Here is a 16569-nt window from a genome sequence, read left to right on the forward strand (position 1 = left end):
CCACAAGGTTCTCTTTAATCAGAGATGAACTGCCTGCAGGCAGAGGTTTACCGAAACAGATAAGCGGCAGTGTGCGTGCAGTGTGTCTCTGTCTCTCACGATCACGCTTAACCTCTATGTATCTATAGACGTCTGTCTCACTGGGGACTAGGAGGGGTTTTGATGAAAAGAACGTTGCTAGAATTTTGACGTGAGTTCTGTCGAGAGACTGGAATCTGAATGATTGCTGATGGTAGTGTAATCTTGAGCAAAAGAATTAATCCTGTGCCATGAAAAGATGCAATATACTAAAACTGAAAATAGGTTTATGCTCTTAATCCTATGCACAAATGTTTGTGCTCCTGATCCTGCTTGAAGAAAGGGCTTTTTCTTTACAAGTTCTATGAGCACCTTTGAAGCCGGTCTGTCGTACTAGAGGTGCACATACGTTCTACTAAACTGAGAAAATACACGTTGTACAACTTGTATGCTGTATACGACCCCATAAACAGGATATGTGGCGGTCTGTCTGGGACTAGACTGCTTCTCCGTCTCTCCACGTCTTTCGTGTTGCTGCTGTTGGTGTTTTTCAAATGTTGTCTTCTTGACATTGTGGAACATGGACAGCGAGCATGCACTGTTTACATCGAGAGTTCTCCTGCCTGTATAATGTACAGAATGCAAAGCCGTTCTTTATATAAAGGTAGTAGTAGTATGTTTTTTATATAGTGCGATGATGAGAAACCTCCAGCCTCAAAACACACTGGATAAATCCTTTATCATGCCCAAGCTCCTGGCAATACTCTAATCCATCCACACGACTAGACGCTGTTGTACTTCAGTGTCCCAAACCTAGTTGATATTGTGATAACGGCCTATGTGTGTAGTTTGATATTGTGGTATAATATCTGGCGGTATGTAGATATTGGGCGCATCTTGTACAATGTTCTGGTTGTATTATTTTCCCCTTTAATTATGGTTTTAAGCAGCAAAGTGCATTTTCTAATCTATAAATCCCATACACCAGGTAAAGCTGACTCATGATCAGCACGCATACTGAAAAGTGCAGGATTGCTGTAGGGGAAGATCAGTTTGTGATCAGGTTTCTATTTATTTCTTTTTTTACATTTTGGCACAGCCCGCCCTGCAGTATGTTGTGCCTTGCACAACAAAAAGCAGTCTGAGTCAAATGTGCTGAACAAGCTGTTAAGCTTGGACTGAAATGAGTGGCTGAATTTTATTATTTTTTTCCCCCCTCAAGTCTTGATCATTGGTAAAGCAGAGATCCATTTGCGTTCTGATATCCAGCAGCTTCACACCTTTTAGTCTGTTTTCCCTCAGCTCATCACTTCTGTGACATCACATCCTTGAGGAATTTAAATCGGATTGTCCTGTGATCTGATGTGGTGATTTAAGGATGAAAAATTTATACTAGTTGTCTAATTCTGTTAAAAAGGAACTGGATGATTGTGTTATAAATCATTACATGGCCAGCTTTAGGTAAATATGGAGGAAGATTCGAGTATGATCTATGATGATGATGATGATGATGATGATGATGTGCATGTATGAAGTGCTCACAGTTAAGTTTCATGTTCTAATCATTAGATTGTATTTAACATAGATTATTTTCTTAACCGAACGTCCAGCACGTTTCGTAACATCACATCCCCACGTGTTTTATTCCCTACATAGATGTTGTAGGCTTGTTTAGGATGAAACTATAGGTTTATTAAGTTCACAGATTTGCCATAAAAGTTTTGTATCATGCTTAATTTTTTAAGATAATGTGACTGTTTACGGCTGATAGAATCGGATCGTTTTCAGTAATGGGGTCTTCTGATGGTGCCAAAATGTATGAGGTAATTTACATATTAGGAAAATCTCATCTCATTTCAAGGTTCTTTCATCTTGTCTCCCATCAGGCAGCTTTATAATTGCATGCCAGAGTTTAAAAAAAAAAAAAAAAAGCATCTAAAAATTTGATTTTTTGGGGGGGTGAGAGAGAGAGAGAGAGATGGATTGGATGGATGGGAGGGATGGGTAGAGAAGGATGGATGGATGTATGGATGGATGTATGGATGGATGGGTAGAGAAGGATGGATGTATGGATGGATGGGTAGAGAAGGATGGATGGATGTATGGATGGATGGGAGAGATGGATGGATGGATGGATGGATGGATGGGTAGAGAAGGATGGATGGATGGATGGATGGATGGATGGATGGATGGGAGAGATGGATGGGTAGAGAAGGATGGATGGATGGGAGAGATGGATGGATGGATGGATGGATGGATGGATTTGTAGAGAAGGATGGATGGATGGGAGAGATGGATGGGTAGAGAAGGATGGATGTATGGATGGATGGGAGAGATGGATGGATGGATGGATGGGAGAGATGGATGGATGGGTAGAGAAGGATAGATGTATGGATGGATGGGAGATATAGATGGGATGGATGGGAGAGATGGATGGATGGATGGGTAGAGAAGGATGGATGTATGGATGGATGGGAGAGATGGATGGATGGATGGATGGGAGGGATGGGTAGAGAAGGATGGATGTATGGATGGATGGATGGGAGATATAGATGGGAGGGAGGGATGGATGGATGGGAGAGATGGATGGATGGATGGATGGGAGAGATGGATGGATGGGAGAGGGCTGGCGTTCTCTCTCTGAGGTCTTCTCTGTTTGGTTCCGGATCAGGTCGAGCGAGTAGCAGATGTTGAGGCTCTCTGGCACTGTGCAGTGAGTCTGTGGCAGCCTGTGTGTAATTAAAGCTCAGCGATGGCCACGGCGAGGTAAAAACCAGGGCACTTGTGTTGTGGATACCGTCTCTGGAGTTTGTATTGTTTAACCGTGCCTCCTTCCTGTTTACTCTCCTCACCTCATGTTCGCTAAACCCTCACGTCTGCTGTCAGTTTGTGTGCAGATTACACACTTACGTGGAAATGTATAACTGAAGCCACATGTGATGGTCAATCTGCAGATGTGGATTTTGATGCATTGTTTATGTGCTTCAGAAATGCTCCAGGACGTCGGCGCTTTCTGTTGAACGTCAAACAGTGACTTTTGAGGAAATGAAGATGCTCGTAAAAAAGCCGTGAATGCCGGATTAAGATGTTTGGCTGCCTCCTTACATCTGCTCTTTATGACACTGTGGGATGTTATTTAGACCAAATGTTTGGCTCCCAGAAACCGGGAACAAACACCCGTATCATGGTTCTTTAAAGAGCAATGTAGTGAGAAGTATCATTTATTCTGGAATCTTACGCTTTTATTAAATATGTAGAGTGCCCAATTTCATTCATTACCATACTGCAAGGAGGTCACAGGTCTCCTGCTGCTCGGCTTTGATGTGCTTTTACAGAAGAGTCTACCATCCTCCCCTCTGTCTCGCTGCAGGGCATTGTGGGAAGGCTGGGGATAAGATGAGCCAGAGCTGGAGCATGGCTGAATATGCAGTGCTATAATCTTCACCATAATTCGTGTTAATTATCGTTGATTAATGCTGCTGGTTAAGTGAGAAGCATTAGGCCGTATGAAGAGCTAACACTGACTATAAGAGATCAACGCAGTTTGTCATATTTTATATTTGGCATTTATCAAATTATGTCATTACGATTATTTTAAAGACATATGGATGATATGGGAAATGATTCTAATTTCTCGGGTGTGATAAGGACAATTTAAATGAGTCTTCAGGTTCATCTGTTAAATGACGAGTTTGTAAAGAAAGACATATTTTGCTATAGAGAAGCCTTTTAGTCTGACAAATGTGAATATTTTCTTTACTAAAGCTCTTATAATGTCAAAATCAATCAGTATGACGTCAGTTGACCTCAAATTTGAAGGATTTCATTTCATCGAATGATCAAACATCTCACGTGATCTCTGTTCATGTCTCCATGCATTTTGATTTAAGAAAAATTGATTTTGCACTTGAGCCATAATTTATATAAAACAGAGCCCCACCATTCCTCCTTCACATCACTCCACTGTGACTAATGTACATAGAAATTGTACCACCTGACACACACACACACACACACACACACACACACACACACACACACACACACACACCCGAAGCTCAGTGAGTCTACAGGAGAAAAAAGGGGGAAACAACGTTGGGAAGCTGTGAGTGAATTTTTGAATGACCCAAATGATCACTTGTAGTGAGAAGTAATACATTTGTCCTAAACAAATGTTAGATTTACTAAATATTCAACTACCAATTCATAAACAAATCGTTACTAGATATATGAAAGAAGTGAAAAGGGTGTGAGAGTAATGACTGCACGTGCCGTCTCACTCAGATTAGGTGCATCAAGATACGAGTAGCTCCGAGTTGCTCTCGGAACGAGGAAAAACTAATTACATATAATAAACTTATAATAGTTTATAACTTATTATGAAAAGTAAAAGAGTGGTGAGGGGAAAATCCTGATGTCAGCTGATATTTATGACTGATTTGAAGATGTGATTTTCAGATCCAGTCTGAAAGAGGAGGAAGAGAAGAAGGAGTTACTCTCACAACCAAACCGATTATTTCTTGCTTATGCACAGTGCAAAGCTCTGTCTCACCCTCGCTTTAACCCGAGCCGTGTGTGTGTGTGTGTGTGTGTGTGTGTGTGTGTGTGTGTGTGTGTGTGTGTGTGTGTGTGTGTGTGTGTGTGTGATTTATTCTCTCGTCATCCGTCACTGTATGGCCCGTTCCAGCAGACTTCATGAAGACTGATATTATCTCTCTCCTTCTCTCTCGCTCTCTCTCTCTCTCTCTCTCTCTCTCTCTCTCTCTCTCTCTCTCTCTCTCTCTCTCTCTCTCGCTCTCTCTCTCAAACCTCCACTCAGTCTGACCAGCTCAGCTCTCTTGATGCATGAGCAACTCTTTGACAGAAAGGTTTGTGTGTGTGTGTGTGTGTGTCTGAGAGAGAAAGGGCGCGAGCGAGAGAGAGGAGGGTGAGTAAGGGAAATTTTGGTGAAGCACCTAGACACCCGACTGCTTTAATCTGCTTTAATTTGTTTGAGTTGTTATGTTGTGTCTCTGTGGGTTTGCGCCGGGGGTTGATAATGGCGTAGAGCCCATCACCATGTTGATGGCTTCCGTTGGTTACCATAGACACCGCCGTTGCAGATGACACATTTATTTATATGACTGTCTGAGCAGGGGCCCAAACACCACCTCTGTTTCTGTCTGTCTCTCTCTCTCTCTCTCTCTCTCTCTCTCTCTCTCTCTCTCTCTCTCTCTCTCTCTCTCTCTTATGCACTCATACACACGTACAGATGTGTGTTAGTCTCACTCATGTAATGACTAAACTGTAGGTGATGGCTTTTGGTAATATTACACTCATCCATCTTTCCTTATGGGTTGGCATTAATTAGCATTATTTCCACGTTTTTTTGCTTTTACACGTTCAGTCCCTCAGTCTCATTGTATTGTCTTTCTTATTAACCCCAGGCTATGCTCTGTTTGTCTCCCTAGAGTCCTCCGGTGCGCTCCACCCTCCGTGTGTGTGTTTTATATATATATTTATTTCTCCTCCCTCTCTTCTTTCTGCTCTTCCCCTTCTATTTTTCTCCTCCCCCCTCTTTGCTACTGAATGAGCCAGCTACCCACCCCCCCAACCCCAACTCTCCTCCTCCCCCTCCCCTACCGTTTTCTCCCCTTTTCCCGACTGTTCATTTGCTGCACAAACTCCACACACGCATACACTCTGTTACCTTCACGTCCATCTGCGACCGGGGGGTTTTTCTGCATGGCAGGATTTTGCTGTTATTGCAGTGTGAAGGCGTGTGGAATATAAAGGCTGTGTGCAGAAACGTGGATTCTGTGTGTGTGTGTGTGTGTGTGTGTGTGTGTGTGTATAGAAGCACACTTTGGAGGGATCGTATAATACCGAGGGGTGGATTTCTAAGCAAACGGATTTCTCATCTTTAATGGAAGGACTATACCACGGTAAGCGTTTTCCCCTCCCACTCAGCACCGCACTGAAAGGGACGCATCTGAATATAGGTGAAAGCATGACCATGGCTTTACCGTGTGTGTGTGTGTGTGTGTGTGTGTGCGGAGAAGGATTGAATGTGTTTCTCACAGTTCAAACACAGACAGTTAAGGTGATTTTCATGTGGATTTGAAGCCTTTTTCCAGCTCTGATTGTCACCACTGTTCGATTTCTCACTTCAGTAGTGTAGATGTGGGAAAACTCCAGCCGTGGCAAGATGATTTCTCTTGCTTCGTTCGTCCATCTGTCCTCCTTTGGCTCGGTGCCATCGAGTGTGTAACATCTACTTTGCTGAAGTGGCGATTACATCATTACAACCTCTGTGAATAATAGTCTGTCACCGTGACCGATAGCCTCTCTCGTTTCTTAAGCATTACACGGAGTTAACGGGGCGAGTCACGGCATCCTTCTCTGTCCTGGTTAATGTTTAATGCTGCTTTTCTTGTTTTGTTCTCTTTGACATTTCGATGGAGACTTGTCCTTCTCACAAAACAAGCGGTCTTTTTGATGGTTTTGCTTTTCAGCAGCTGTGGCTTTCCATAGGAGTGTAGGTAAGAGACATGAAAGTCTTGACGTTGAAGGTATCGTGTGCGTTATGAAATACACGGTAAAGACCTGCTGTTTGGAAAAAGTATTGACTTTTAAATGCACTGCATTTCAGGTAGGGATGGATAATATAGACATGAATTCACATAATGAGATCATGACGAGAAATTCTGAGACGTGATAGTCACATTAAAGTTTCAACTTTGTCTGCAAAATACAGATACTAAAAGGGTTTGATATTTTTGGTAGCGATTGATAGAAATGATGGTGTTATTATAACAAAATAATATCGTTCAGAGAAGTGTAAAATTATATCAGTAAACATCTATTTATTGCAAAGGGTTTATTGCACACCGATGCTGTGTGCGAGTAATGCCGTTTGTGCCGTGCTGATAAAGTAACTTACGTTGTAATTATAGTAAAAAAAAAAAAAAAACTGCTATGAATCATGCAATTTCTCCATCATGCAATTTCTCCATCATCCCTAACCCTAAGTATTATCTTATTATCTTATCTTAATTTCATATCCGTGTCCATATGTGAGGTAATGTGTGTGTTTATGTGCAGTCTGGAGTGCATTATTGGAGTGAAACACCAGATTATGGTACCGGATTTGACATTATACATGATCTGATCCACTGACTTTCTATGCCGTGAACCTGTGCGGTGATTTATAACACACAGATCCTACACACGAACAGGACACGGCTCGTCTCAAAGTGTACCGCAGTTACACTTGTGACGTTTTACTAACAGAAGCTTGAAGAGAGTCGGTTCACTGGATAGGACGGGTATTTCCGAGTGGTTTATCCATCAGGAAAAACCCATATTTCTCAGTTTGCTAAACATTCGATATGTATTTTTGAATGTAACTGTGTGAATTATTTCCTGCGCTTTTTGGTGAAGTGATGTACCTTGACATGGGTACTGTTTCTTGTTACTGCCTCATGCACATCTGACTTTTGAGTTCAATTATATTACTGTTCATTAAGTTAAATGGCACTTCTTTTATTTGGTGCTAATGTATCCAGCTAGCTAACACAACATAAATGAATCCTCGCTAGCTTATAAGATGTGATCGCTCATATGACATAGCTTCAGGGTAATACTCCAAGTTTAAAGCTATGTTCTGACCTACAGAGACTCGCCGCAACGAAGCTACTGGAGACCATTCATTTTCAATGAGAGCTGCCGACTTCTGCGATAGCGATCGTTGGTGACTAGGTGTGGGCGTGTCCAGTGACAAAACAAAGTTGAGAAAAGTTTAACTTTCAATTTGTTTAAATTGAAGTTTAAATTCGGAGCGACTTGGTGCAGTGACTACCGATGGCAGTGAAGACAGTAGAACGCGCAGGATCCGTGATGCGTCATGCTCCCTGCGATTCCAGATTGGTTTGTGGACCCAGACAGTCAAGCGCCTGCACTTTCATATCTTGGAATAGTTCATTTTTTCCCCGTATTTTAATACAAAAAGTCCAGATTTCATATATTGTAGATTCATTACACCTAAAGTGAAATATTTCAAGCCTTTTTTGTTGTTGTTGTTGTTGTTGTTGTTGTTGTTTTAATCTCCATGATTACGGCTTGCAGCTCATGGAAATAACAAATCCGGTATCTCAAAATATTAGAATAAAGAATTAATAATACAGAAATGTCAACCTGAGAAAAGCTCTAATCAGTTAATTAACTCAAAACACCTGCAAAGGTTTCCTGAGGCTTTAATCTTTCAGTCTGGTTCAGTACACACAACTACAATCATAGGGAAGATGAAAATAAATTTAGCATTTCATTTAGAAATCAAGGTCCCAGAGTCTGGAGGAAGAGTGGAGAGGAACAGAATCCAAGTTGCTTGAAGTCCAGTGTGAAGTTTCCACAGTCAGTGGTGATTTGTGGTGCCATGTCATCTGGTGGTGTTGGTCCACTGTGCTTTCTCAAGTCGAGAGTCGATGCAGCGTCTACCAGGCACTTCATGCTTCCATCTGCTGACGAGCTTTATGGAGATGCTGATTTCCTTTTCCTGCAGGACTCAGCACCTGCCCACAGTGACAAAACTACTAGTGACTGGTTTGCTGAGCATGGTATTACTGTGCTTGATTGACCAGCCAACTCGCCTGACCTGAACCCCATATGAGACAATCTGTGAGACAACAGACACAACAATACAGACGAGCTGAAGGCCGCTATCAAAGCAACCTGGGCTTCCAGAACACCTCAGCAGTGCCACAGACTGATCGTCTACATGCCACGCCGCACTGATGCAGTAATTCATGCAAAAGGATTAAAGCCCCGACCAAATATTGAGAGCATAAATTAACATACTTTTCAGATGGCTGACATTTCTGTATGATAAATTCTTTATTCTAATATTTTGAGATGCCCTGTACAAACACTCTCCCTCCAGAAAGTTGAATTTTAGCCAGAAGAAAGCTGATTTGTTGTCAAAAGTACAATGCTAGCTGTGTCATCCACTGATAAATGTTACAATGGCAACCTGTAGTAGGAATGCCTACTGGTGACTTTATAGTACTGCGACTTGCAGTGATAAAACCACTGTATGTATGAACATACCTTAACTCAACTTTTGTCCTCAAAACCCTACGAGAAATTCATCTTGTACATAATTCAAATTATGTACCGTTTAACTTCATGTAGGAATTCACATCTTAGACAAATGCCACAAACACTTTTGGCTGTGTTGACTTCTTCATGTTGTATTTATGCACATCAAGTCGGTTAAATGTAGCGTCATTTTCTTTGCTGTTCAAGTAACTGTTAAAAGATCACTGGGCCCCAAAGCACAGGACCGGGTAATGACATTCACTTTTGCTTGCCTGGTGCTTCGTGTGTGTGTGTGTGTGTGTGTGTGTGTGTGTGTGTGTGTGTGTGTGTGTGTTAGGAGCCTGTAGGGTAGTGTGGGAGTAGCAGTCGGAGGTCTCTTGAATGAGGCATGCTTCTACCACCACACCATCCACCCCCATTCCTGCCCTCAAGGACTGGAATCAAAGAGATACTCAAAAGGAGGAAGGTGTGTGTGCGAACGCATGTGCGCACTCGTGTGTGTGTCACAAATCCATAATGAAGATTTACCCATTCTGATAAGTTACATGAAATCAGTGTTCCAGCATGATGAGATGGTTGTAAGTGTGTTCATTTTTAAACGTTGTTTAACATAGTCAGATGTACTCTGACAGTCCTCTGGGACATACCCTGAGAGATGAAAGACCGTTTGTGTTGCATATTAGTTAAACACATCTGCTGCATCGTCTAATGTGTAGGTTTTATATCTGAAGATCAATAGCTGCTGACTAAAATTGCTGTATTTTCTTGTCACCTAAATTTGGACTAAAACAGGGCTGGAGTGAATGGAATAAATCGCGCAGTTCAGTCATGGAGTATTGACGAACGTTCTGCTGTAGACAGCAGTGTCCTATTTCAGGCAATGTCACAGTAATATCCTTTAATTCAATACCCTGGATATTGTTATGACGTGTAATGTAGCAGCTGCTGATCTGTGCTGTTTGAAGGACGCCGTCTCTTCACTTCCTCCGAGTGGATCGGTACACAGCCGCAGAGCCGCTGGCCTCGGGCGCCTGACCTTGTCAGAGCTCTGGTGGTTCAGCACTCCTCTGTGGTCAAGGATCTTGGGAAATTGGGTCCTACTGCTTCTGTGGTGCGTCCTGCATGGATGGCGAGGGAGATGGAGAGAGACTGATGGCACGGCGGACGTTGTAATTTACAGAGCAGTTCAGTGCTGCGGTCATAGTTCAGTTGGCCCACGGCTCTGCTCTGAGCCGTAACATTTAAGCTGACTTTATCACATGCTCTGAAATTTTTTTCTTCGTTTTTTTTCGCCAGCCGCAGTACGCCAGCCGCAGTACACACCGGATGTGGGGTGCCAGTCCATCGCAGAGCACCTACCATCATTCATACCTAGGGGCAATTCGGTGTAGCCAGTCTACCTAATGTCATGTTTTTGGGAGGTGAAGGGAAACTGAGAACCTGGAGGACATACACAGAAATTCACAGACAGTAACCCAAGCTCAGGGTCACTGTAGGGTATGAACACTAACTGCTACACCACCCTGTCACCCAAAATGCTTGGTTTGGACAGGCACCACTTAGCATGGAGGCAAGCACTTTGTTCCCACAGTATGTTTAAACATTATTAGCTGAAAAGACTAATATTGAAAATTTCATTAGCTTGGTAATAACTCTCTCATGGCCATAAAAGTACAGAGCGCCATTGTGATGCAGATATTTGAAGAATTGCTCCACCACTTCGACAAGAACGGAGATCTTGGATTGTAGACACACAAATCTGTAAAGGAATGCTTACTATTCTAAAGTAAGAGTGTGATAGGGCTGCATCAAACTAGGGAGGGGTGAATCCAAAGATTTTGAATTAAATCTTTATTTAAAAAGCCCAGAAGGTTTCAGAAAGAGACCCAATGACTGAATAACATAATTCCTGAATATATACGCTGTGTCATATCAGCACTTTAAAAGGACCATCGCTGTAGCCGATAGTGGCATTGATTTCACCTTGAGCTTCTCAGGCATTCAGTTAGCATATCCTGGATGGCACATAGTAATTTTCAGAGAGTTTTACATCGAGCATGTAAGATGTATCGAATCGATGATTAGTGAGGTGTACCTGAGGTGTATCTGCGACCTACACACACACACACGGGAGGCTGCAGTATCCGAGCTCAGTCCTGTGGTATCTCCACAGATCCACATGGTGCTCTTCTGCAGCAGTGCTAGTCTGGGTAGGAGGAGGGGAATTCCTGTGTCTCAATATCCACATTCTGTTGTAGTGGGTGAGAGGACGAGGGCAAAGGAAGGGAAGGGGAGGGGGGAAAATGAAGGTTTTAACCTCTGCCTGCAAAACCGTCTTGGCCGATGAAAGGCTGATGAAATCACCAACGGCATGCTTCATGTGTGCACTCACTCTTCCTGTGCTCTCCTGTGCGCCTGTGTAATTACTCGGCTCTGAAATTGCCGGGTTGTGCACTCTCTCACAAAGTAGGAGACTGTCTTCAGTAACAAAGCCTCTCGCTGTCTACAAACGCAAAAGGAGAATCAATCACGGCTGCTTAAATTGCCCTGAGCTATTAGTTTCTAGCTCTTTCAGGCCAGCAACATGCCGCTGGACAGTAATGAGGGATCTAATGAGTGCCTTTCAGTTCTCACTTTTTCATCGACACAGTGCTGCTGATGGAGCCAGTGCTTGTTTGGGGTGAGAGCTGTTTTATTAAATGGAAAAAAAATAAAAACTGTGAAGGGCCTTTTTTTTTTCCCTTCGTGAAATTGCACTTTTGGCTATGAGAACTGTACAAAGTCAGTCATCGTCGTTCTATCTTAGATTACAATTAAGACAAGACATTCGTGATTGAGACCGATGAATCATGAATCGACTCTTCACAATCATTCTGAACACATTCTGAAAGTCAAGCTCTTATTTAGTTTGTTACATCTTCCAGTAAGACCAGTATGTCTCCCACGGAGCGTTCATTTCTATTAGTGGTGTGAAAATTGATTCGATTCATGATGAATTGGCTTTCAGTTTGATTCAGAAGCGATTTTGTAAATTAAGATTCAGTTCGATTCAGTACACTGAACAGCAGTTTGGTTTAGCGGTTCAAGCTTCTTTGAGAAATACACCACCTGGCCAAAAAAAAAAAAAAAGGTCGCTCTTTGGATTTAACTAAGCAAATAGTTTAGAGCCTATGATTGAGTCATTATTGCACTGATTTGCTATGTTTTAGTTGGCAACAATTCTTTTAACCCTAACTGATGCAGTGTGTAGCTTCTCATTTTTAAACAACTATGTCAGAAGAATTATTGGCCTGCACCAAGCAAAGAAAACAACTAAGAGGATTGCTGAAGTCACTGGGATTGGGCTAAGAACTGTCCAACGCATTATTAAAACCTGGACGGAGAGCGGCGAACTGTTAACTTGGCGGAGGAAATGCGGTCGGAAAAAAATCTCAAATGATCGTGATCGAAGGCCTTTAAAACGCTTGGGGAAGTCACATCGTAAAAAATCGACAGTACGACTCATGGCTCTGTTTAATAGTGAAAGTAAGAGCATTTCCACATGCACAATGTGACAAGAACTTACAGGATTGGGACTAAACAGCTGTTTAATCGGTGATTAAATCAGTCTAATCAGTGTGAGGCTAATCGGGAAAAAATGACTTCAGTTTACTACGGAGCATAAAGATTGGATTTGTGGAAAAAGCAATGGAAAAAGGTCATGTGGTCTGAAGAGTCCAGATATATCCTGTTCCAAATCGATGGGTGCATCAGGATAAGACGAGAAGCACATGAAGTGATGCATAGTGCCTACTGTACAAGCCTCTGGAGGAAGTGTTATGATCTGGGGTTGCTTAAATTGTTCAGGTCTAGGCTCAGAAACATTATGCAGCAATAAAATGAAGTCAGCTCTGTACCTGAACACACCAGGTCGATGGAGTTTTTTTTTTTTTTTTTTTTTTTTTTTTCTTCCCTGACGGCACAGGCATATTCCAGCATGACAATGCAAAGATTCATCTGATGAATCTTATGGTAGAGTGGTTCAGAGAGCAGGAGGATTCATTTTCACACATGAATTGGCCTCTAAGTCCTGGCTTTAACTACACTGAAAGTCTTTGGGATGTGCTGGAGAAGACTTTAGGGAGGGGTTTGAATCTCCCACCCTCAATACGAGATCGGCAGCTCTGGACGCAAATAAATGTTGACATCGCATAAGGTTGTCAAAACAATGCCATGACGAATACACGCCGTAATCAAAGCTAAAGGCAGTGCAACAAAATATTAGTGTATTTAAATGTATTCTGAAGGCATATTTCTGCATTGCTGATCAGCTGAATTTATGAATCTGTTATTAGCCTGTAAATGGTACCTGGACCACTCGAATGCTGTATAGCCTCTGTGGTATGTAAAGTTGATTTTTGCCATTAGGGATTCTGGTAGGAATTCTAATCAATGCATCAAAAAAAAAAAAAAAAAAAAAAGAATTATTACACCCTTATTTGCAATTCATTTAGCTGTTTTTGAATTTTTGCTCCATTTTGTTATTCTTTTAAGTTTTTACAACAGCCATGAAAATAAACTTGCTTGAGTGGGTTCATGCTGACAAAATGATCATCTCCACGCTCCCAACCTATTTTCCAAGTTGAAAAGCACAGAACGCTTCCAGATCAAGCATTAGTTTTGGCACCTTGTATTTGGAAAAGGGCTAAACGACCTTGAACGAGAATGAGTGTTCCTTGTTTCGTAGTATTTCACTGTAAAATATAGGTGCGATTAGGACACGGCTGTATGTTTTGCGTGGCGTATTGTGAAAAGGTGTTTATATTTATTTATATATATATATATATATATATATATATATATATATATATATATATATATATATATATATATATATAATATAAAAATATGTTCAGAAAACCATCAGGTTGATCACCAGGAATCAAAAAGGATTTAAAAAAATTTTTTTTAAAGAGACCTTGAGAAATTTGTCCTGGTTAATCGTGTTATAATTGTATGGAACATGTTAAGCAGCATACCTAAGAGACGCGTCCGAGAGAAATTATCAGCATTATGAAGGTCACAGAAAATAGTTCAGCTCAACCCGGCCCTTTCTAATGAAAAATATAAAAGAAGCTGTGGTCACAGAGAAAGCTGCTGCTGACTGTAAGTGGTGTATTAAAATGTCACTTGCTGTACTTTATCTAAAATTTCACACAGCATCCTTTGAGAGAGCAGACGGGTGAAATATGTTTGAGCCTGAAATAAGCCCAAGTGATTGATTGAAACAAGGGATTCACTGATTCGGCCCTTGCTAATACTTGAGAAGATAATTATAATAATATTATATAATTTAACAAATTTAACAAAGCCAGGTCTTGTAGAATCTGTACTGAGATAAGAATTGTATTGTTACCTGAGTATTTAGTTAACTCATGGTTTTCATGCACTAGTGGGGTTTTGTTTTTTTGTGTTTTTTTACATTTGCCTACTATTAGCTAACGCTATATCTTGGTGTTGTAAACATATGGGTAAGTAGCAATAGTATGTGACTGATGGTGGCATGCATTCCTGTAAACATTGCCTTAGTGATAGCGTTGTATGTATGTAGTGTAAAGCTGTTATGTTGGCAATGGGAAGAAGATTATCAGGTGGAAATATTATCGGGCAAGACGTACAGTCACAGGCCCAAGAGAGCCACCTCGAAACTCGTGCATGTGGACGAGGATGGATAGCACTTTTCTCTGAGTGAGTGAGGAGAGCTGGCTGGTGGGAGGGAATTGGTAGGTGATCAAATTAGGAACAAAAAGAGGGAAATTCAAAAATAAAAAAAATAAATAAAAAGCATGGACAGTGACTTCAAATTTAGCTCACTTTATAATTGTGAAAAATAACTGTTTCTTGTTTGATTCTGCATCACACTACAACATGACATAATCAGAGAGCATGAACATGAGAGCATGAACATTGAAATGTGGATTTATTTATTTATTTGTTTTTGCCTTTGAATATGTAAATGTGAAAATTCAACTAGTATACAGCAAAACTCCTTCTGACAGCTTTTTAATGAAAATGCGTTATGCCTAGTATGTTTACAACGGGTGGAAATTTATTTTAAAAGTGGTTATACTGGGATACATCATGGTGTATGTTATAGGAGGAAAAACAAACATGCAACACAATTCATACTTCATACTTGTGTTATAATTGCATTGTGGTACGTGGAATAAAAATGGTTAAAAATATGAGGTGGCTAGATATTCCCACCCCTAATATGAGGGGGGGGAAAGCAAAACAGTTTACATGTAGTTCATGCCTGAGGACCTTTCATACATCATTCATTTTCATGTTAATATAACTGGGCGGCTGTGGGTCAGGTGGTAGAGCGGGTTGTCCACTGATCGTAGGGTTGGCGGTTCGATTCCCGGCCCACGTGACATGCCGAAGTGTCCTTGGGCAAGACACTGAACCCAAAGTTAGCGCCTTGCATGGCAGCTCTGCTACCATTGGTATGTGTGTGAACGGGTGAATGAGACACAGTGTAAAGCTTTGGATAAACCACTTACCATTTATAACTGAACTACAGTTCTGTCCAGATGCCATATCTGCCCATCACTAGGCCCACTTATAAAACCCAGGTGGACTAGCAAGAGGTTTTTTTTTGTCTTGCTGCTCTGCCAAACACTTGCCGTGTGGAACTACTGCATCCCTGCTGGCACATCACTGCAATTTTTCACTGATTTTTAAAAAAAATTTTCCCCGACATCTGCTTGACTTGCTCCCAGAGGACTAACCGTTAGTCTTGCTGCATATGATGAGTCGTTTAAAGATTTGTCAGATAAACACTTCACTGCTTTTGAGTGTCTCTAGGATAAATGCATCGAGTTATTTTACACAGATCCTCATACTTCCAGCATTTTTCTTTTCTGAAGTCTAAGCCCGAACGCTCCAACAGCGAAGACAAAGCCGTGCTTGTATTCAGCATGTATTCCCCCAGCTCGGTTACACTTCCAAGCTCACCGGCCGTATGCCTTCTGTGTGGATCAGATGGAGGTGGAGGGTAAACAGAATATGTGAGAGTATAAGAAAGGTCTCTTGCTGACAGATTGTGAAGCAGCTGTTTGGGTTTCAGCCAGTCTGACAGATTTCTGGGAGGCAAACAGACGGGCGGGGTGTTGCTCTGACCCTGAGTCAGCGTCCTCGTTTTCACTTATTGATGTATATGCCAATCTGGGGTCCAGGGGTTAGGGTTCATACTCTGAGAGCGGTGATCAGTCTATTAAATATCACGCCTCGCCTGTGCACCAGGGAGACCACAGCACACGCCAAACCGTAATGGAAGTTGATTAAGGAAAGCTATCCTGAGGGTCAGAGATCTTCACTACATAATAGCTAAGCTAATCCTGTGAGCTGTGGACGGTCATGTGAACCATTCACATGGTTCAATGAAATGGCTAAATGTCTTGATTATTTTTATCTTTATTATCATTATTGTTC

At 41.6% G+C, this 16569-nt stretch overlaps 2 protein-coding genes across 5 annotated transcripts in view; one reads left to right on the plus strand and one right to left on the minus strand.

Moving 5' to 3' along the window:
* Positions 1–16569, minus strand: part of LOC108256914 (tubulin alpha-8 chain) — a 52118-nt gene that overhangs the window by 20969 nt on the left and 14580 nt on the right. The gene's annotated exons all lie outside the window — the stretch shown is intronic.
* The window catches only part of ptk2aa (protein tyrosine kinase 2aa), a 110549-nt gene that overhangs the window by 13738 nt on the left and 80242 nt on the right, over positions 1–16569 (plus strand). The window contains exon 1 of one of the 3 annotated variants that reach the window (XM_053675500.1): positions 5855–5942. The exons of the other annotated variants lie outside the window; for them this stretch is intronic. Coding sequence (XP_053531475.1) covers positions 5924–5942 — 19 coding nt within the window. The 5' untranslated portion in view covers positions 5855–5923. Of the gene's footprint in view, positions 1–5854; positions 5943–16569 lie in introns of those variants that run through there. 3 annotated transcript variants of the gene reach the window in all.

Source organism: Ictalurus punctatus, chromosome 24 (assembly GCF_001660625.3).
Source record: "Ictalurus punctatus breed USDA103 chromosome 24, Coco_2.0, whole genome shotgun sequence".
NCBI classification, from domain to species: domain Eukaryota; kingdom Metazoa; phylum Chordata; class Actinopteri; order Siluriformes; family Ictaluridae; genus Ictalurus; species Ictalurus punctatus.